The sequence below is a fragment of the Sceloporus occidentalis genome, unplaced genomic scaffold (genome assembly GCF_023333645.1).
Source record: "Sceloporus occidentalis isolate IW3139 unplaced genomic scaffold, rSceOcc1.0.p SCAF_2, whole genome shotgun sequence".
Lineage (NCBI taxonomy): Eukaryota > Metazoa > Chordata > Lepidosauria > Squamata > Phrynosomatidae > Sceloporus > Sceloporus occidentalis.
Window position 1 is genome coordinate 19,487,649 of NW_028316982.1, and position 23,401 is coordinate 19,511,049.

The 23,401-nt window shown below is 41.5% G+C and overlaps 1 protein-coding gene across 8 annotated transcripts in view; it reads left to right on the forward strand.

The window, feature by feature from the left end:
- The window catches only part of TNIK (TRAF2 and NCK interacting kinase), a 361,859-nt gene that overhangs the window by 262,845 nt on the left and 75,613 nt on the right, over positions 1-23,401 (forward strand). For 5 of the 8 annotated variants that reach the window (XM_089508843.1, XM_089508847.1, XM_089508849.1 and 2 more), the window contains exons 13-15: positions 3,693-3,803; positions 5,505-5,591; positions 12,013-12,222. In XM_089508843.1, the coding sequence (XP_089364969.1) occupies positions 3,693-3,803; positions 5,505-5,591; positions 12,013-12,222 (408 nt within the window). The remainder of the gene's footprint in view (positions 1-3,692; positions 3,804-5,504; positions 5,592-12,012; positions 12,223-23,401) is intronic. The other 3 variants (XM_089508844.1, XM_089508845.1, XM_089508846.1) reach the window with 3 other exon arrangements.

The window sequence follows — 23,401 nt, forward strand, 5'->3', positions numbered from 1 at the left end:
GGAGGAGAAAGGAGGAGGAGGAAGGAGGAAGGAAGGAGGAGAAGGAGGAAGGAAGAAGAGGAAGGAAGAGGAAGAAGAGGCAGAGGAGGAGGATTTCCATTCCATTTGTACAGGTCTGCTTTGTTTTAACAATGATAGTGGTGGTGATGATGATGATGACATTGATATCAGCCAGCTTCTGAGGCACGGCCAATGTAAGTTGCTCTGATTTTTACAAACTCATGCGCAGTAAAGAAAAACCAAAGTCCCTTGACCAAGTACACACTTCTGAGAAGTACAGTTGAATCCGAGGGCAAATCCACTTCTTGTTAAACCACCTTGACATGTTCAACATGCGTAGCCATGTGAACCCATGTTCAGTGTGAAACCCAAAGAGTTTGGTTATTCAATAAGCCTCTGAAATACGCAAGAGGCCATGTTTAAAAAAAGCCATGTTCAATGCCCAAATGTGCTGTTTAGAATGAGGGGAGGGTGGGTTGGCCAGAAAGAGAAGTACATTTCTGCCATCTGTCTAGGAATAATGCCAAAATGTCCTCCATTTTGACCGTGCCCAAGAAACATGCATTTATATTTACATTTTTTTAAAAAAATCATCATTTTTTGTGTGTCCTCCATTTTTAAAAAGTGTCCTACATTTGAAAATGTTGTCCTACATTTGTCCTGGTTTGGAGGTCCTGACTTATGTCAACCCTACAAACAGCCAATACTTGCATCCCCTTCTCTGCCTAAAAAGAATGTACCACTAAAATGGTGGAATGATTACAGATCTGGAAGACGATATTTAGAAAGGAATTTCCATTTGGAAGACATAGTAAGACACAAGAAGTGAGAAGATAGTGGCATAAATAGAGTATGTGTGTGGTATTTTGCTTAAGAGATGTTCCAGTAGAAGATTAATAATTCTTATTCAGGAACATGTACTTTAATGGTTGACTGCCGTATTTACTTAAACCATTAGTCACTGATGTTTCAAATGCAGTTTGGAATTCACTGACAAAGATGCCATATAAAGCTCTAATATCTGCATCCCTGCTTCTCTGTTTCCATATGCCTGGTGACCAGTGAGTGTATCATCATGTCTGAAAAGCTATAGGCAGCTTTATATAAAATAGCCCCCTCCAGTTCCATTGGACTACAGCTCTCATAATCCCCCAGCAAAGTGAGTTGAGGCATTATGAAAAATGTAGTCCAACCTATCTGGAGGTTGCTATGTTAGGAAGGACTAACGTACAGGTTTGGTTTTCATAATTTTGTTGTTGTTGTGATAGTTTTATTATTAGAATTCATTTGCAGAGAAGAGACCATTGCACTCAATCATACAATTACTATGACCTGTGCTGACAGTACTGTGTTGGGGACCAATTCATACATTGTGCCTAGAACAGAACATTTTCTAGAGCAGTGGTTCCCAAACTTTGGTCCTCCAGATGTTTTGGACATCAAACCCCACGCTGGCTGGGGCTTCTGGGAGTTGAAGTCCAAAACAGCTGGAGGACCAAAGTCTGGGAATCACTGCTCTAGAGGGCTGCATGATTCTGACCCTTCCTTTAAATAATCCCCAAACAACAGAACATCTTATGCCTTTGCAATGGATTAAGTTTCTGCTTTCGTCCTTTTAAAAATTAGAACCCATGAACACGCAAGTGTTCAAATTTGCAGAGGGGATACCCTTGGTATCTGCTGCAATTTGGTTCCAAGACCCCCTGTGGATACCAAAATCCGTTGATACTCAAGCCCCATTAAATATAACGGTGTAGTAAAATGGTGTCCCTTATACAGTTGACCCTCCTTATCCACAGATTATTTATTCACAGATTCAACCATCCCCAGTCTGAAAATGTTTTAAATATATATACATTCCAAAAAGCAAATCTTGCTTTTTCCATTTTATATAAGAAACACCATTTTACTATGACATTGTATTTAATAGGACTTGAACATCCATGGATTTGGGTATCCACAAGGGGTCCTGGAACCAATTCCCAGACCAAGAGCCCCCTGTATAAAATGACAAAATCTAGATTTGCTTTTTAGAATTTATATTTTTCATAAAATTTTCAAGCTGTGGATAGTTGAATCGGTGAATGAAGAATCTTGTAGATAGTAAGATTATTGCAACAACAGCAAAGTTGAATAAGGAGCTGTACAGCTATTGCTACAAAAATAGTATTGAAGAACTAGGAGACCTCTGAAATACTACTAGCAGAGGAATGAAAACATGTTCAGAATGTAGTTGATGGAACTGCAGAGAGCAAACACCATGACAGACAGTTCTGTGCATTTCTGATGTTGGCCTAGACTGCTTAATGCCACTACTAATGAAAGATTTTACACATCTTCATTTCACTTTCAAGACACACAGGCCCAATTGTAGACACATCTCAGCCATAGCTGCAATCAATACTGAGTGTGCCTTGTGCTGCGGACCCGAGTGGCATGTAATTATGAGACTGTATTGATTTCCCCTGCAAAGCGGTTGCTAACGTATGAAAAAGCAGCTTGACTTTCAAATGACTGGCCTTTTCATTCCCTGCTGAAATTAACATGGCTCAGAGAAAGCTCTAAATTCTGTACTAAGATTTGAAATCATGCTTTGGAAACAATAGAAGGGGCATGTCACTCCTGCCCTGTTATAAATCTTGGTCACCCCAGATGACTTTGTGTACCTCCTATTTTGGCTGCCCTGGAAAAAGACTTAGGTCCCAATCAAGATGGCTTTAATGGTGACTTCTGTCTGAACAGCAGAACTGCCAGTTGCCTTCTTATTGGAAGCTGTTTGCTTTGTTGTCCAACAAGCAAATACAGTGCAAGAAAAGAGAAGTGGAAAAGCCTCAGTTTGATAGTACTGTATGTTAATATGAAGTTACATATGTGGTTCACAAAATCATAATAGTGATTATAAATAATTTTGATGGGATAGAAAGTGTACTTCTTCATCTTCCTCATCTAATCATCATCGGCATCATTTATTTATTTATTTATTTATTTATTTATTTAGCCCCATCAATTTACAAGTAAAACAACAGCACCAAAAACAGACTGGTTACAACAGAGTGGTTAAATGGTAGACGAACCCTTGTTCTCCTGGCTTCATATAGTTCCATGTTCATTGAATTTGTATGCTATCTAAGGTGTTTATCACACTATACTCTTATAGTGCTACTATTCCACTTTGACTCCTCTAGCAGCCTCCTGTTGCATGCTGGGATTGGCAGTTTTAAGGAGCTGAACTTCTCTGCCTGAGAATTCTAAATACCCCTCCTTAAAACTGCCAATACCAGAATGCAACAGGAGGCAGCTAGAGCAGTCAAAGTGGAATAGTAGCACTATAAGAGTATAGTGTGATAAACATCTAAGATTCATGATATTCAGTATTCCTTTAAATAACATTCTTCCCTTGAATTTTCCTCAACTGTTTGTGTGTTTTGGTTCTCCTGTTCTATAAACCTAGAACAGGGTGACATAGATTAACCATAGGATGTATCTTCCATATGAATAATTAGGTTAGATTTGGTGGAGATGGAGAGTCATGGTAAGTTCCTGTCTCTATCATAAAATTGTCAACCAAATGACCTTTGAGGCATCATTGTGCTCTGCATGTCTGTCCAGAGATCTTTGTATTGTACAATATCTGAATACATGAATTCATTTGTTTATTTCTTCACTGCCTCATTCTTCACTTTCTCTTACAGCAGCAAAGACGAGAGAAAGAGTTAAGGAAGCAGCAGGAGAGAGAGCAGCGCCGGCATTATGAAGAGCAAATGCGCCGAGAAGAAGAGAGGAGGCGTGCTGAGCATGAGCAGGTAACTCATATTAGCTCTTAGATGAGTGTGCATTTTTTTAAATAGAAATGTTTTTTCCCAGGGTCAAAATTCTGTTTTGGTAGGGATCATCATTCTGTCACAACTTCCTCACTAAGTGCCCATGTTTCTTAAGATTTCTGTTGTGTCAGTATATGGTCTAAATCCAATTGTTATTCTATCTAGAGCAGACTCATTGAATCAAGGGAAGTTACTAAGTTTGGACATAACAAGTTATATTTATTTATTTATGGCATTTATACCCCGCCCTTCAGCCCTAAAGGCTCTCAGAGCAGCTTACAATTATTACTTTTATTAGATGCTTCCCTGTCCTCAGGTTTACAATCTAAAAAGACATGACACAAAAGGAGAAGGGAATGGTTTTGGGAAGGGGATCAGGTCCACCAGTTCTTCTCTTCCTCAGAGGCCTGGACCAAGGCAGATGGACTGGAGGGAGGGCTCTTCTTCTTAATTGAGGCTGGGCCCGATGGTGTAGGGCCTGTCTTTTCACTCCCTCCCAGGCCAGAAGATGACAGTTGGCAAGGAGGGAGGGCCTCGTTTCCATTGATTCAGTGGTTCATTTGAACATTTGGAGCTAACAATTGGATTTAGCCCTATCTATTTGGGGCATGCTTTATTAGAATCCTTTCTACAATACATTTTAAAATGTAATGTTGCCCTACAATGATAGTTTTCACTTCCTTATGAGTTAGAATGATCTGTGAGGCCCTGATCTGGGTGTTCACTTTTTGGACGAGTGGTGGATGATTATCAAGGATGGATCTTTTTTTGTGGTGGCACCCCAGTTGTGGAATGCCCTCCAGTTTGCCTGGCTCCTACTTTAATATCCTTTACACTATGGTCTCTTGCATTTATTAGGGAGTAGGTATTACTGAATATAACAGTACCCAATTTGAAGTAAAAACAGAGTTGTGCTGTGAGGTATCAGGCTGAAAACTTTCTTAAGATCTGTTTAGTGGCTCTTAATTACTGCTGATCTTAGTTTATCCACTGCAGTGCTACAGTTTGTCAATTTTTTATTGTATTGGTGCAGTAGGTGCATGCCTCGCATGCAGAAGGTTCCAGGTTCATCCTCTGCTTCTCCAGTTAAGAGAATCAGGAGATGATGGAGAAGACCTACAACAAATCTGAGTAGAACTCTTGTTTTCAAAACTTTCCAACAACAGTTGAACAGATTTGGTTAAACTATGATTAGCTTTTCACTAGTACATGGTTACACATATTGTGTCCTTCACTGTTTTTGCAAACATGGCCTAGAACAGGGCTACTTGAAGTGGTAGTCCTCAAACCAATGCCTCTCCATAAGTCATTGGCTGTTGGTCCACAGTGAATTTACAGGCAACTGTGTGAATAGTCTCGTGTAAAATGCAAGTTTTACTATATCAGATAGTTGAGAAGCACTGGCCTAAAATGTTTTCTTTTAACTATTGCATGGTCACAGCTCTGAATATATCAGTGCAGTTTACTTTGGGAAATCTTGACAGCAGTTGGTAAGGCTTTATTCAGCTAAATGGATTGCTTCTCAAAAAGTTTCTAATCCCTTGAATTCCCCATCCTATACAAATCAGGTTTCCTTAGTGTTTCTGCAATTTCTTTCTCTTGCATGGTCTCTCCTTTCTCTTTGGAATTATGGTTCTTTCTTTTCTCTTCTTTTTCTTTCCTCTCTGCTGATCACATCTCCAGGAGTACATCAGGCGACAGTTAGAGGAAGAACAGAGGCAGTTAGAGATCCTGCAGCAGCAATTACTGCAGGAACAAGCTCTACTTCTGGTAATGGGAAGGCAGGATCTATGCCAAGCCCTTTATTTGTGTACTGAGAGTGCATGCCATCTGCCTATGTGTACCTGGGCCTTCAGGCTTTTAAGGTTGCCATCTTTTCTGGAGAAACCTCCTACTACATATTGCTAAATTTGAGTACCTTACATTTGTTCAAATATTGGCACATTCAAAATTTAATTACATTTCTAGCTGACTCCAAAGTTTGGCTAATTACTGGTGAATCAATGACTCTAGTAGCAATTGCACATAAAATTTTCAAATGTTCTGAATCAGGGTGCAGTTTGCTTGTGAGTAACAGAGAATAAATAGTTTCAAAAGGAGAGTGGGTGAGACTGAGTCTAATGTTTGACTCCAGGATGTACAAAGCAGTGCACGTACACTGTGTGTGGCCTCTAGACCCCACTTTGCTGACCCCTGAAGCCTCACACCATTCCCCAACCCCTCAATTTAAAAATTGTGTTATTGTTTTGGGTGCATTTTGCTCAAACCCATACACATAGCCCTCAAAATGCATAAAAATACACAAAAATATTCCACACCAATCCCTGAAAGCATCAAAGACCTCCATACTACCCCGCAAATAACTGTTTTTGTCTGTGCTTCCTCTCAAATTGGTGACAGAAGATGACACCACTTCTTGCTATTTTCAGATGGACTGTAGAGGAAAACAGAAATATTTGGGCTTGCTGTGGGGGGATTTATTATTATTATTATTATTATTATTATTATTAACCTTTATTTATAAAGTGCTGTTCTGGAGGGGAATTTGTTCTGGCCTCTGTGCAGTTGCTCACCCCTGATCTAACTAAATGTTACAAAGCAGGCATGTGTGACTCTCCAGCTGCAATTTTGAAAGCAGTCATGTGTGTCTCTGTGTGTGTCTATATCTGGGGTAGAGAGAGAGAGAGAAAGAGAGAACTGGAGTAGAGACATGACTTGGAAAAAGACAGAAGTCTTCTCCTTCCTGCACCAGGACCTCAGTTTAAATTCTGCCCACTCCAAGAGCTGCTGTCAGCTGCAGAAGAGGAAACAGCACAATCTGAAACTAACTCTAGGAATGGAGAAAACAATAATATTGTGCCTTTGGCATGGAAATCTGATATGCAGGCCAATGTATTCTTTATAACAGTAGTCATTTGGGATTCAGAGCCATTGAGTTGGCAAGAAATGTAAGTGTCCCTGAGGAATAAGTGCTCTGAAATACAGGTTAGAGGTGCCCCTGCTTGAGCTCCTGTCACATCTCCCTTGTCAACAGGAAGGCATATGCAGATTCTTCAGTTGCATGCTTTTAGAAATCCTGAAGGGCAGATGAGGGCTTGCCAGTAAGAATGTGTGCTTTAAGACCAAAAAAACAAAACCCTTAAATTCCTTAAAGTGGCAATCTTCAAAGGCTAGGCCATTGTGAGTATGGAGAGTCTTCATAAGGAGGTATTTTGAACTCCTATCTTGAAATACCTCCCTATTCCATTCAGCTCCTAGATAAAAGAAATCTAGCATGTGACTTTGGTTTCTCCCCTGAATGCAAACCTCAGCCAAGCTTTGAAGGTTTTCCCCCCCTCCTTTCTGGCAGTAACAAGGAGGACTTATAGATTATGATCCTTTGCTGTTGCATGCCTTTCTTTGCCCAGTGTCCTTCTGGTATGTTCACCATCTTCCTGATAGGAACAGACTTCTTCTGAGGGCTGCTGTGTTTATTGTATAGCTATGACTTGAAAGTTACTGGCAGCGTGTGCTGGAATACAATTTAACTGAAATGTCAGTATTTGCTCCCTGTAATCTCTGCTTGGTTTTATGGGGCTTGATGGCATATTTCATATCCAGACCGCTTAGCTTTACATGCCTGACAGGAATAGTTTTGCATCGCCTTGTTGTGCCATTTACAGTTTTGTCATTTTTTATTGCTGAACTTTCCACATATATGCACATTTGCTTATACTCTAAGCCAAATTTAAATGTTAGCACTATTTTGAGTGTCAATTGTCTTTATTTTCAACCTTTTTTAAAAAAGATAGTATTTATCCATTGATAAATATGCGTTGTTGACATATTCATGCTTTGCCTCCTTTTCTCCAGTTGATATATTAATTGTATGTGCAGAGTATGATTGTCCTTCCTTGCATAAATAATGCTGTTTCTGTCAACAAGTTTCATAACCCTATTTTATTAAATACAGAGCTTGGAAATAACAAATTAAAGATAATATATATGTTACTCATATGGTTTTATTAATGAAGGTACAGTTGTTATTAACTGTAAGAGAACACAGAGGAACAACAACAAAATATATTTCTTTGGTGTAAGGAGTAACTTTTGTAGTTAATCTTTAGTTTTCAGGGGCATTTGAACAGAATTTTACAAGCATTCTCTTATCAATCCTGAGTAGTTGTGTTTCTTAAAGTAGCATAAAAGTAACATCTCCCTTCCTGTGGTAATGACAGTGAACTGCCTTTTGATGGTTTTTCTACATGTTTCATAACAAAGCTTACAAAGATTATTCATAACAAGTCTTTAAAAGTATATTTTGATGCTCAGTGAAAAGTAGTTCCACCCAATATTTGCAGTACCTTCAGATTAAAAAAATGCAGATCATAGTTTTTGCCTTAAAATAAATGGTTTAACAAGAAATAAGCTGTTTGTCTAAAGCAGTGGTTCCCAAACTTTCATCCTCCAGGTGTTTTGAACTTCAGCTCCCAGAAGCCCCGACCAGTCATAAATTTTGGAAGCTGACCCTAAAGGCTAGGGACAGTCTGGGGATTCTGTTGGTGTATCGGCCACCCCGTGCGCTAACGGACTCCCTTAACGAGCTGACACAGCTGGTTGCGGAGCTGATGTTGGAAACGCCCAGGCTGTTAGTCCTGGGCGACTTCAACATCCCCTTCGCGGCCAACTATATTCCATCCGGTGCGGCTCGGGAATTCATGGATACCATGGCGGCCATGGGCCTGTCCCAGCTGATTACGGGTCCAATGCATTTTGCGGGTAATACACTCGATTTGGTTTTTTGTACGGATGCGGAAAATCCGTGGGCGGAAATAACTAATATTTCCCCCCTGTCATGGACGGATCATTTCCTCGTGGAGGCGAAAATCAAGGCTTCTACCCAGATCCCCCCCGGGGGTGGTGGACCTATTAGGATGGTCCACCCTCGAAGGCTGATGGAACCCAAAAGGTTCCAAGAAGCCTTAGAGGGGAACATGGTTGGAAATGACGGCGACTCTGTTGATGCCCTGACTGGTATCTGGAATACCGGTCTCTCTAGGGCTATACACAGTATCGCTCCCAAGCGCCCTCTCAGACCTGCTTCCAAATGTAAGCCTTGGTACACGGAAGATCTCCGGGCGAGGAAGCGGGACCTGCGACGGCTAGAGCACCGCTGGCGGAAACACCTACGCTTAGCCGACAAGGCTCTCCTAGACCGCCTTTTGGAGGACTATGGAGAGGCGATACGAGCAGCTAAGAATTCGTTCTATGGTGCTCGTATCGCGTCCGCGGAGTCGCGTCCAGCAGAGTTGTTCAGGGTGGTCAGGGAGCTAACTCAGCTCCCTCCTGCCCCGAACCAGATCCTTGAACCTTCTAAGGCCTGCTGTGACCAATTTAACAACTTCTTCGCGGATAAAACCTCTCGGATAAGCGAAGATCTTAACGCCGGCATTAGAGCAGAACCGAGGGTAGAGGCATCCAGAGCCTCCGTGGACTCTATTAAACTGGATCAGTTTGAGTTGGTAAGTACCGATGATGTGGACAAGATCCTTGGAAGTGTTCGGAAGACAACCTGCTCTCTCGATCCCTGTCCCTCATGGCTAGCGGCTCAGGGGGGACCGGCTGTAACCTTGTTGTTACACCGGATTATAAATACATCACTGAGGGATGGGCAATTTCCAACCAGCTTGAAATTGGCCACCATAAAACCGCTGTTAAAAAAGCCCTCCCTCGACCCCCTGGTACATAGTAATTATCGGCCAGTCTCGCTGCTGCCATTTCTGGGGAAGGTGATCGAGAAGGCGGTTGCAATCCAGCTTCGATCGATCTTGGATGAAACGGATTATCTGGACCCATTTCAAACTGGCTTTCGGGCGGGTTACGGGGTTGAGACGGCCATGGTCGCCTTGGTCGATGATCTCCGTCTGGGCATCGACAGGGGAAGCGTGTCCCTGTTGGTGCTCTTGGACATCTCAGCGGCTTTCGATACCATAGACCATGGTATCCTTCTGGAGCGCCTGGTAGAGGTGGGAATCGGGGGCACTGCGCTCCAGTGGTTCCGCTCCTACCTCTCTGGGAGGTTCCAGATGGTGCAGCTGGGAGACGTGTGCTCCGATAAGAGGGCCCTCACAACTGGGGTCCCTCAAGGAGCCATTCTGTCTCCCATGCTATTTAACATTTACATGAAACCGCTGGGAGAGATCATCCGGAGACATGGGGCGCGGGGTTATCAGTACGCTGATGACACCCAAATAGTCTTCTCTATGTCTCCGACTGATGCAGTGACCGAGGATGGCGTCTCTCCACTCGTGGCCTGTCTGGAGTCAGTAATGGGCGGGATGAGGAAAAACCGACTCAAGCTGAATCCAGAGAAAACGGAGGTACTTGTGATAGGTTCCCCTGGTCCAGGAATGGTGGCGGTTCCACCTGTCCTGAACGGGATCACGCTTCCCATGAAGGACTCCGTGCGCAGTCTGGGGGTGCTTCTTGACTCGTCGCTTCACCTTACATCTCAGGTGAATGCGACGGTCAAGAGCACCTGTTATCAGCTCCGGCTTATTCGCCAGCTGCGCCCATACCTGGCCCTGAGAGACCTTGAAACGGTGGTACACGCTCTGGTAACCTCTCGATTGGATTTCTGCAACGCGCTCTACATGGGGCAACCCTTGTACCACACCCGGAAGCTACAGATGGTACAGAATATGGCAGCCAGACTGGTCACTGGTACCTCCAGGGCCAGTCATATTACACCTGCACTTAAAGAGCTGCACTGGCTGCCCATTCGCTTCCGGGCACAATACAAGGTGTTGGTAATAACCTATAAAGCCCTACATGGCCTGGGCCCAGGATACCTGGAGAACCGCCTCTCTCCATACATTCCGCCCCGCACCCTCAGAACATCTGGGCAGCAATTACTGAGGGTTCCAGGGGCCAGACTAGCCTCCACAACGAGGAGGTCATATTCCATCGCCGCCCCGGCCCTCTGGAATACGCTGCCCATAGAGCTCCGCTCGGCCACCTCCCTGGCCCAGTTTAGGAGGGAGCTAAAAACCTTCCTATTCAAATTAGCATTCCCTGAATCAAGTTCCAGCTAGCCCTCCCCCCTCCGACAGCAAGGGTTGCTGGCTGATGGGGTTTATTCTGTTTTTAGTAGTGTTGCGTAGTGTATTGTATTTTAATATGTATTGTTTTATACTGTATTATTAACTTGTTGTTCACCGCCCTGATCATTGGAAGGGCGGTATACAAATAAAATTTTTATTTTTTATTTATTTTATTATTTGAAGTCCAAAACATCAGGATGACCAAAATTTGCAAACCACTGGACTCTGTAGCATGCATGCTCACCCTTTGCTCAGCAACCAGAATGGCTTCAAGTGGAAGTACTAGAGATCATAATGTTCAAGCAGCCCAGTGATACACACTGCAGAAATAATCCAGTTTGAGACCATTTTCACCATCCTGGCTCAGTGCTAGGAAATCCTGGCAATTATTGTATATTGTGGTGCCAGAGCTCTCTGACAGAGAAGGCTAAATGTCTCACATAACTACACATCCCAGAATTCCCTAGCATCAAACCAGGGCAGTTAAAGCAGTCTCAAACTGGAATATTTCTGCAGTTAAGTTTTAGACCTTGGAGAGCCTACTTAGACTGCAGTATTAGAGAAATTTCATAATATTTGACTGACACAGTCTTCGCACAGAACATTGCAGATTGTAGTTTTGTGAGTTCTTGTCCCTCTCTTTACTGTCTTACTTGATGTAGTCCGAATGTCTTACTTCAGGGGCTAGTGAAAGCCAGTATGAATCATAAAGTTTTAAAAGCAGTGCAAGTAAAAGTATATAGTACTTTATTTTACTTATACCTTTAACTTTCATATGATGTAATTTTTTAGAGATAACTGTTTTAACTCTTATAAGCAACCTTGAGTTCCAGACTAGAGAACATGCAAGATATATATAAATAAATTACAGTGGGCCCAACCCAAGCAATCACATAGATAAAAGAAAGGGGGGTTGAAAAATTAGAGAACACCCACAAATCAACTCCCCTACCCATAGGCCCCATAGTCACATAGCCTTATTAAGATTATTGCATCCTTAATGTTTGGATTTAAATTTCCACCAAATAATGTCTTATCTCTCTCCCAATACCTTACATCATACTGCTTCTTAATTTTTTAATAAAAAAATGCCATATATATCTTGGTAGGAATATAAGCGTAAACAGTTGGAAGAGCAGCGCCAAGCAGAGCGTCTACAGCGGCAGTTGCAGCAAGAGCGGGACTACCTGGTCTCCTTGCAGCAGCAGCAACAGCAGCAGCAGCAACAGAGGCAAGAGCAAAGGCCAGCAGAGAAGAAGGCCCTATATCATTATAAAGAGGGGCTGAATGCCACAGAGAAGCCTGCTTGGGCAAAAGAGGTAAGGACAGCCACTTTTTGACTTTTGCACCTTACCCTGGGATGCATATAGATCAGAGGTATGCCAAAACCCAGCTTGTACACATTTTAAATATAGCCAAGCAAATCAAATCAAAATCTTTGTCCCCTTTTTATCGATTATCCAATACTACTGCACTGTACCCGCTTGCCCTCTAATGTCATCAGATTCCTGGACTGAGCAGGAATCTGTAAGAAGACCTTTTAGGTACCTTACAATTCCAAAACTAGTATGCTTCTGTTATCATGGCAAATCTGTGTTGTAATATTATGGGTTCCCATTCCTTGCATGATTATGTAGAATCATCTATGTGTCTAATCCAGGAGGCAAGATGCATCAGTGAGGCAGTGAATACTTGCAGGAAAGAGTTTCCAGGGCAAATGTGTACCCTGCCCAAAATGCCATCAAAATTAAAATGGGACAGTGTTCGGTACAGCTTTGGTAGAAATAGTATTTAATCTGTCATTTAAAAACATACAGTTGCTTTATCTAATATAGGAACGGTCTTTTAATTTTTTTAATTTTTTAAAATTAAATTTTATTATATAAAATACACAAATGAGATCCTGCAGCTCTTCTCAGTCTGCTTTCATGCCATTATGTTGTCACTCTGGGTCTCATATGTGTTCCTCAGTTGTTTTTTAGAACTAAATAGTATTCAAATAGATATCTGGTATGCCTTGAAGAGACTGTAGTTCTCTTACTCTTGTGTTCATGACTAAAGCCCACAAATGAGGCACTTACTTCACATTATGGTAAAAAAATAAAATAAAACCATGTTGTGAATTAGATTAGAGATTTTCATATGTTAAGTGCATAGACTCTCAGCTCTGAGTCACAAGAGGAATTAGACTCTAAAACTGAGAACAAACTGCACAAGCAAGTCTCTGGACATTTCATTATACAGACTCGTTTCTCAGATGTCATAAGACCAACTTTTAAGACAACCTTGGGCTTGTCTGCAATAGTCATTCAATAGTGCCTAATGTCCATTTTTTGTTAAATGGGTTTGATGTGAACAGAGCCTTCAGGATTTGCACTGAAAATCAATTGGATATAGGTGTGCTTCAAACCTATGTAATCTACAATAAATTAATTAATTAATTAAGTTTTTAAATTAAGTTTCAAAGCAGTGCTGTTTTAAAGAAGGCAAGTTTTATTTACAGTTAGCTTGCGTGGACCAAGCTGATCTGTCCTTGTTCCTTCCACAGCCATTTCCTTGCTGCCATTTTTTTCTAACAATGCATCTTATCAAATGAGCCCAAGGATATTATTAGCCCAATACATTGTTTTAAGCAGGTTTTGCCCACATTATACCTTATGTTGTGGCCCATGACTGGCCTGGTAGACGTAAGAACCATCTTTCTTGGACTTGGTAAGTATTTCTGTACCAGAGCACATGGAAGCAATTCATACTCACACTAGGTGATAATGAGAATGGCTTGTGATGGAGCTGCACTAGTCCAAAAGGTGATCCTTCTAGTATGACCTTTCAAGCTTTTAAGGTTGCTTTTAAACACCATAGGTAGTGCACACTTGTGTATATTTCCTCAGTATTTAGGAGCTGCTCTGAGTCCCAGTTCTGGGAAAAGAGCAGGATATAAATAAATATAACAACAGCAACAACAAAGATGCAGTCTTCCCACACCATCAGATACCCTTGTACACCTATAATGCATAAAGGCCATAGAAAAATAAAACAGATTATAGGGGGGGGGGGGATTGAGAGGACGAGTGCACAGTACATTTAATGTTCCTTTCCAATACCACTTCTATAGGTGTCCATAGTTTTATCCTGGCTGGTCATCATCCAGTGGACACTGTAGCTTACCAGTGAAGTGCTTGTTAAAATTTTGTTTTGAGATCCAAATCAGAAAGCACTTCCTCTAGTTACTCTGTTCTGTTTCCCAAACATAGCTCAGCAGTTTTCAGGCTTACTACATTAAATATTTTTCAAGATACATGTTTAGTTAATTTCATTGTTCAGGCCGGATTAATTTCATCGTTCCCTGACATAAACTGAGAGTACATAATGGAACATTCTTGATTCCCTTTTGTAGCTGTATGCTGCAGACAAATTTCAGTTCATGGTGAGCAGTCAGATGTTCAGATAGCATTGACTTTCACATTGAGCAGCCCAGGATTCCTCAGAAAACAGTCCCAAAACCACTAGCCTAGACCATGGTCCAATATATCAGTTATTCAGCATGATGTGGTTGTAGTGCCACTGGTTTATTCATTGCTTGATTGGTCACAGTCATGTATGAAAATCTTTTATTACATATGTGCCTCACAGGTTAGAGCCTCCTTTGACCTTGTTGCATGTAATTGTCTTGACAGCTGCTTATTTGTCAACTTTGTAAGGTGAGAGGAATAAAAGGACACTATTTTTTTAAAAAAATAAGCAATTCCAGTAAGTTCCTGTAGCTTGTTTATTAGAGATGGTTCCTGTCACAGGTCATAGTCAGGAGCAGGCTGCTCTCATCTCTGCTGTAAATGTTATAACAGTGCCAGCTGCTGAATGAGAAACTGGCATGCCAGTGCATTATAATCATTCTGAAAGAAGGGATTGCTTGTTCAAAAAGATCTTAGGTGTCAGTGGAGCATGGTAAATTGCTTCCACTTTGAAAGCTTATTTTCTGTTGCACATGTAACATTTAGATGAGTGGTCTATATGCAAGATATTGTACTTTATGATGCAGAATTTGGATACCTGAAAATCAGAGCTTTCATTTTCCCATACATCTTCCACAATCATATTAATAGTCCATGTCATATTGGACATGCATTCTATGGTTTCATGTGCTTGTAGCACAATGGGAGTGATTTTCCTGTGATTCATATAAATTGCCTTATAGGTCATAGTAAGGTGGCAATGTTAGTCCTCTCTGACATTGACTACATTTGGAATATTGTGTACACTTCAAATTGAAATAATCTAGGAGAGGGCAAACAAAATGAATAAAGGAGCACTTTTCTTATGAAAACAAGGCGCGTTACAGACCGCCGGATTGCCGCGGTCTGGCTCTGCCTCCACTTTCAGCATCCGGGAGCCACAGCGGCCAAACCGCGCAGCTCCCGGATGCTCCGAGGAAGGAGCACGGAAATCGCACTCCTTCCTGGACCCCGGAAGAGACGCCACGAGGCGCTAGTCGCGCACTCGCGGCGTCACTTCTGGGGTGCAATGTGCGGACGCACAGCGTCCGCTACATCAATATGACAGCGGCCGTGTGGAACGGCCGCCACCATTTGTCACGGACTCTGTCCATGATAGGGTTAGGGGCGTCTGGAAGAGACGCTCCTTTTTCAAACTGGGACGTCCTCAGGATGTCCCTAATGGCGATCTGTAACCCGCCCAAGTAACATCATAGAGACTTTTTAATTCAGTAAAAAGACAACCAAGCAGCAATATGATAGAGGCTTATAAAATGATTAATAGCTTAGGAGGGGTAACGAGAAGTTATGTTTTCATTGTTTCACAAGAGAATTAGAACTTGGCATCACTTAGTGAACTTGATTGACAGTAGATCCACGATAGACAAGTGAAAGTGCTTTTTGATGAGTTCACAACTACAAGATGTAGTGATGGCCACTGGCATGGATGGATTGAAAATAAAATTAGACAAATCTACAGTGAACAGGTATGTAATATATAAATGGAATCTTTGTATTCAGAGCATCACTTGAAAAAGTAATTTTCTTGGGCCTCAATCCAGTTGTCAGTCCCAATTAGCATATTCATTGAATCCATTACTGCATGATAAGGTAGCACTTATGTATACAGTACTTTATGGTCCAACGGGTCCACTCTAATGAAGATTAGCAATTGTTTTTAGGCTGGGGTGGGAATCATAAGGTCCTCCAGATTTTGTTGGCCTATAGTTCCCAGCATTTCTCACCACTGGCTGTGCTGGTTAGGACTGCTGGAACTTACAGTTCAACAACATCTGGAAGACTATATGATTCCCACCCCTGATTTAGGTCTAAAGCAGTGATTCCCAGACTTTGGTCATCTGGGATTTTGGACTGCAACTCCCAGAAAGCAACTCCCAGGAATTCTGGGAGCTGAAGTCCAAAATTTATGTAGGGTCAAAGTTTGGGAATCACTAGTCTAAAGGCAGGGGTGAACAAAGTGCAGCCCTGGAGTTGCGTGTGGCTTCCAATGATGTGTTTGTGGCTCTTGAGTCCTGCAGAATATCCATCTTAAGCTTTACTTAGCAAAATTTTTTTGAAGGATTTGCTGCTCTTGGGTGTTGCAGCAGTTTGCCTATTAAATAGATTGCAAGGGCTTCCTGTACTATTTAACATTTAAAAAACAACTTTTTTTAGAACCAGTAGTGGACTTTGGATTACTTTAGTGTTTTGATTTAGTTTTGTATAGTCCATACAGCCCCAGGAAAGTTCCAGGACATAAAACTAGCCCCCAGACAAACCTCGGCTGCCCACCCTTGTCTAAGTGTTACAACTCCAGCAAGGCTGGAGGATTCTGGGGTACCGTATATGGTTTCAAAAGTAACTTTTCCTTCTGTGATTCATATGTGTTGTGTAGCTGAATCATAGTTGTTGGAGATAAGGATGACAGAAGAGAGGGCAATTCTTAATGCTTCCTAGAACTATGTGTCAAGGTTGAAATAGACACTGAGCTAGGTGGCCAATTGGTCAGATGCAGTGAAGCTCCTATTGTATTTTCTGAACAGTGAGACTTACTGTAGAAGAATACTTACGGGCCTCTGCACAGTAACCTTTGAGTTAATTGGCAGCAGAGATTTCCAAGCAGGCTTGAGTCTTGATACTTTCCTTATTATAAATTAAGCATGGTGGAGGATATTTGACAATTACTTACTCTCTGTGTAATGGACTACAATGTGTGTTTTAATAGTTTAATTTCTGTAATCCTACTTCCCCAGGTACAGCAGCAAAATCTTAATAACCCACCTGTCATTCCTGCTAACCAGTACTACAGTTCTAATCCTAAACAACTGACACCCTACTTTACTGACAAAAGTGCCGCTTCACAGTCCAACTCTCATCATTTTTTTCATTCATCTAAACCACAAAGTAAACAAACCCCACAATACTTACAGGCATTAGACCATAACAAAAAGGGCTGTTGGAGCTCTACCCAACAAGTAGTGTTGCCTGTTATTAAGGTTTCCATGCCAAGTCCACAAGAAGACCCAAAGAGAAGACCTATTTTGGTAAACTCTGACAATAGACTTAGCTGTGAAGAACGATGGAAAAAGAACAATAATATGAAATGCTACAAAGGGTCTAGATCACAAGGCTGCAGTCCTGAAAGGCAACCAAGATTAGAAGTCAGATGTGCATCTTCTCCTCATCTTCCTGAGAGTGATAAACCACCATTATCCCCATATAAAACCAACAAGAGCTTCCTGGAACACAATGGAGATGAGGAAAGAAAGTACCTTTCTTCACATCTGTATCCATATGTCATTACAAGAAGTACTCCATCCTTAAACAATATCATTTCGACACATGATGACTTAATTCTAAGTGCTTCCAGCCCAGCAAGTTTCTGGAAAACAGCAAAGATGCAAGCTCATAGAAAGTCTCACCATGCTTCCCTGGAGAGTGTGCTAGAATTCCAGCAGCTTCCTACACAGAGCTTGGCCTCTCCTCAACAAGCAGTATTGTTGCATGTTATTAAGGTGCCCATTCCAAGTCTACAAGCAGACTCAAAGGCAAGATCAATTTGGACAAACTTTGAAACAAGACTTGGTTTTCAAGAGCAATGGAAAAAGAATAACAATATGAAAACCCACAAAGGATGTAGGTCACAAAGATGCAGTCCTGAGAGGCAAACAAGACAGGATGTTAGGTATGTGTCTTCTCATCTTACTGAAAGAGGTAAGCCACCATTACTTCCACATAAGATCAATATGAACTTCCAGGAGCATGATGGACCTGAAGAAAAAAAGTACTTTTCTTCACATCTATATCCAAGTGCCATTACATTTTCGAGGAGCACTCCATCCTTAAACAATTTATTGTCAGCACATGGTGGCTTCAATCTGAATGCTTCAAGCCCAGCCAGTTTCTGGAGAAGCCCAAAGATACAAGCTGATCTGAAGAAACACCATGGATCTTTCGACAGTATCCTAGAAAATTTTCAACATTCTACTGGAAAATAAGAGGATGAAGCACAGAACAGCTTCTTGTTCCTTCTCTAGATTTTCCCCCTCACAAATGTCTTAGCTAAATATATCCAGCATGACGCCTTTGTCTTACAGCTATTTCTCAGTATCTTTAAATGCCCTTTCATTTTCTTCCAACGCTTCTCAGATTTAATCCTCTGAATCTAGCTATGATATTCTTCTTCTGGTGTCACTCTGCAGGTGCCTCTGGGTCATTTTCTAAGCCGTCTTGTTTTTCTGCCACGCTTTCCCTTCACATTTCTAGCAATAAATTGGCTATAGGTTTGCAGATGACTAATTACATAGCATCGTCATCAAGAACACCTGACCTGCAAATTCCTGGATAATGCGCTTAAAAGTCATATCTGGTGGGTGAATTTCTCACTGTTGCCATTAAACTGCAGCATTCTTGCCACTTGCTGGGCTTGCTAAGGGGCTCGTGTCATGACTGAAAATGCACTAAGCAAGGATATCAGATTTTATTCTGCATTGAATAGATACTGTTAAACAATCCACCTGGATGTTTATGATATACATTTGGTACTTGCTTTGAAAATTGTGAAAGATTGCAAAGTTTAACTAACTGGTTATTTAGCTTAACCAGTTAAAGAACTTAGGAAAGAAACACAAAAGACAGGCACCATGATAGAAAAGACATTCCTTCTCCTATTGCACAAAGGATAGAATTTCTCTTTAAGCAAATACCTATTGTGATCCATGTGTACAACATCTAAACCATTGTTCTTTAGAAATGTTGCTTCTAGTAATCACATTTATGCACATTTAATTGTTTATTTGACTAAAAGTCATAGAACTGGCCAAAAGCAAGACACATGTTTTGTCTTACCTGGGAGGAAGCTACAGAATAGAATGGGCTGATGCAAAACCTACAGACAAAATTAAACATGGAATGAACTTCAGGTCTGTGACCAAAGAGCTGTATTTAGAGGCATAAAAACGACATATATGCCTAGTAGGATTTCTTTTGCAAGGGAAGATGGGGAAAGAGACAGAGAGAGATGAGCTTTACATTACAAGCTAAGATACATACGTAATGTACTTTTCCCTCTTAAACTGATACACATGTTAAATTACATGTACCTGGATAATAACATAGCAGGACATTATGCATACTGTAATGGCAGAGAAATCAGCATTTAAAAATACAAGTGTAAGTTCAAAACATATAGCATATTTTTAAAAAATTAACTTTCTTTACAGAGAAGACAGTTTTAAATTGGCACTGACAATAATACAGGAAAGCATTTCAAAGTTGTGCACACCACCAAACAGAATGCTCCTTTTTTGTTGTTGGTAACTACTGGTCTCTTATAGAAAGCATATAGAGAAAGACTTCCTCTGATTATCTATCTTAATACATGGGCAAGTTGCTGTGGGAAGGATTGTTCAATCTGTTTAGTCCACTGTTTCCTCTGACTGGTAGCAGCTGTCCAAGTCTCAAGCAAAAGAGACTGACAGATCATTTTAACAAAAGGTATCAAGGATTGCCCTATCATACCTCTAAGCTTTAGTTCCTCCCCACTGTTTCAAGGCCAAAAATTAAGTGTCATTGCCTTAATTGCCTCTCCCTAAAATCATCCAAGTTCCTTAAGAATTCCTTCTGAACATTCAAAAATGTTTGTGAAGCTTTCCAAGCATTTAGACGGAACACTTAGACCTCTCCCTAGAAACTTAGAAAGTTTCCTCCACCATCTGCTAACCTGTACTGACTGTAGCCATACAGTTAAAAAAAAGTAAATGTTTATTGATTAGGCAGGGTCTGTCATGTAAACTATAAAAGGCAAAATGAAAAACAAATGTGCCTTTTAATCTTAACTAAAGTCTCTTTCATATTACACAATTTCATACCACTTTAGAATTCTTCACCAAATAGTTCTATTGCCTCGTTGTTGTTGCATGCCCTCAAGTTGTTTCCAACTTCTGCCAAATCTCTCATGGGATTTTCTTGGTGAGATTTGTTCAAAGGAGGTTTACCATTGCCTTCCTCTGAGGCTAAGGGCATGTGATCTGCTCAAGGGTTTTATCTAACTACTATTCTGGGATACCATAGGATATAGTCTTGGCAGTTATGGTGATATCAAAGTTCTATATTTGTGAAGTTTGAAAAAGTGCTGGGGCTTAGGCAAAGATACACATTTTAGGCTGAAATACTGCAGCTTGACAGTTTGTAATGCTGATGGGCAGCCTGTCAAGTGGCAGTTCAGCAGTCGTTTATTGCTTATTGTTACCAGAAAAGGAAGAAATAAAGAAAAGAAAGATCTGTCCTTTTGTATAGGTAAGGGAATTAAAATATGTTCATTTGCAAATGGTTCAAGGGTGGATGTCCAATTTAGACTGATTGGCAATTTTTAGAGATCAGGGGGCAGGTGTTTGGAAATCCACCCAAGAATGAGATGACTGGCTCAAGAGTACTTGTGGGAATTTAAGGACAAATTGATCATTTTTGTAGATTATCACACTACACTCTTAAAATGTTGCTAGTCTACTTTAACTGTTCTGACTGCCTCCTGTTGCATTTTGGGGTTTGTAGTTCAGTGAGGCCTAGGAGTTCTCTGGCTGAGAATTTTAAATACCCCTTCTTAAACTGCTAATCCCAGAATGCAACAGAAGGCAGCCAGAGCAGTACAAGTGAATTAGCAACGTTTTAAGAGTGTAGTGTGATAATCTCCGTAGTCTTTGGCAACCAGAAATCAGCCTTTTAAAGGGTAGTTGGCAGTAATCCTTTGGGGAATATGAAGAATCCTGGGCAAACAGAAGAAGAAGGAAGAGAGAGAACTAACCCTGGAGATGAAAGTGCCCAAGATAAGAACCATAAAAAGTATGCAAATAAGCAGTGGAAAAATTCAGAAGCAGTTTCAGGAAGTAGCTGGTGCCAGAAGGACAGTGAATTGTATTGGACTTGACAGACTGGCGATAAAGGCTGGCATCAGGGCAGAATGGGGACATGGCATCTGCATGAAGCACGCCCTGATTCTGCCTCCATGCTGGTGTGATGCCGTATGCCCCACTACACGACAGGCGGCATCATGGAGCTCCTTTGGTGCTGCGTCCAGATGCGATGCAAAAAGGAGCCACTTTTTGCGCTGCAGAAAGGCTGGATTGGGGACGCGGCATGTAGTTGCCACAGCCCCGATCCGGTGCTGAAAGGGGCAACTGCAGGCCACCCCTTGGGGGCAGGTCTGTTCAGCCCCTGAGTTAACAGCAGCTGTTAGGAGGCACTGAAGACTATAAATGCAGCCTAGAGAAGAAAAGAGACTCTAGGTGAAGCCTAGAGAGAAAAGCCTTGAAAGTCCTTGACAGCAGTAAGTCTACCTGAGGGAGGGCTGCTAATTAAGGCCCGGTACAGACTGCCACTTTGCAGTGGCCTGGGGCTGAAATTAGGGTTTGAGAGTGCAGAGCGTCCACGCTCTCCCGGTGCCATTTTGGCACGCATGTGTTCACCAATGATGTGCCCTGTGTGCCGCTTCCAAATGGTGTGGCACACAAGAGACATCACTGCGCAGCTCCAGGGCGCTAATGGCGCCTTGGCAGGGGTGCGAAAAAGCATTGCTTTTCACAGCTTTTTGGGGTGGTTCGTTACCATGCCTGTGCGCATCTGTACTGGGCTTAAATCTGCAAATTAAGTCCTTAGTGGTAGCCTTTGAATTGAAACTGGAGAGAAGCTTGGTGAGGAATATGTTATTGAGGTTGAGTTATCCCAGAAGTAGATCCTTAAAGCAACAGTAATTCCATTGGTTAGAAATGATCCTTTAAAAACTACTGTAATCTATAGTTACCAGTAGTTGTGTAGGAAGCCTTATATCTAAGTTAGCAGCTAAGAATTCAGGTAACCATATCTGCTATTGTTGAAGTTTTTAAAATGCATTTAGCTTTATTTTATTTCTGCTCTGTTTATCTCCATATCCAACTATTGTAAGCATAAAGTGGAAGAGATAACCTATATTCCTCCAGATGTTGTTGAGCTACAGTTTTCATCAGCTGTAGCCAGCAGAGCCATTGGTGAGAAATGAAGGGAGGTGGAGTTCAGCAATTTCTGGCAGACAGAACTTGCTCACCTCTGAGTTATATGGTAACATATATAAAAAAGAACTAGATTAGGTTTAGTGAGCTTTCATATAGACATTGCTAATGGTCCTCAAGAAGGAGGTGGATAGAAATGGGGCAGTGTGAGGGGGTTTCTTAAGTATCTTCAGGATCAAAATGATCATTTTGGGGAATCAATGTGGCAGGGTTCTAAAGATGGGAGAGACCGAGTGGCCTTCCCTTCTTTGTCAAAGTCCACGAACTAGGTGATGATGCCAGTGTGTTTGCTGGTAGAGTGAGGCTGCATACATTTAAAGTAGAAGCAGAGCTTGGAAAAGAGTTTTTTGGACACCAGCTCCCCAAATCCACTAACCTGGGAATTAATGTCCAAAAGTAACTTCTTGGGGAAAGAAGAGCACACTGGATTTATCCTATCTTCAGCAACCTCCTTTCCTACCTGCTACATTAATCCTCTTCCCCAAAGCAACTTCCTTCTGAGAGGGAAAATAAGGTAGCAGGGAACAAAAGAAATTAGGATGCAGCCAGAATCAAGGCAGGGAGTCTGTGCCTCCTTTGATTCTGTTCACAAGAATCATTGACATACCTAGATTCATATATTTATTTCATAGGCACAATTTTATCAAAGGAACAAGAGGATTTCTTTTTAAGTCAACCAAGTCAAAGAAAAATGTTGTAAAATGGAATGCAGCTTTCAGTATTTCGTGTTCTTTTATTAATGTATCTCACACAGACAAAGAGAGGTGCACAGACCTGAAGGATTCTAATCTTCATCTAATGCTCAGAGGGCTGCAAACATATGATGCTGTGGAAGGACAAAATAATTTTACCACTTTTGTTTTTCATAAACTGCCCTGCTGGACCTCAACAGCCAGTACTACATAATCAGGATGCTTGTAGCCTGTTGTGGGACAAAGCATCACAGAAAAGGACACATTTTCTGA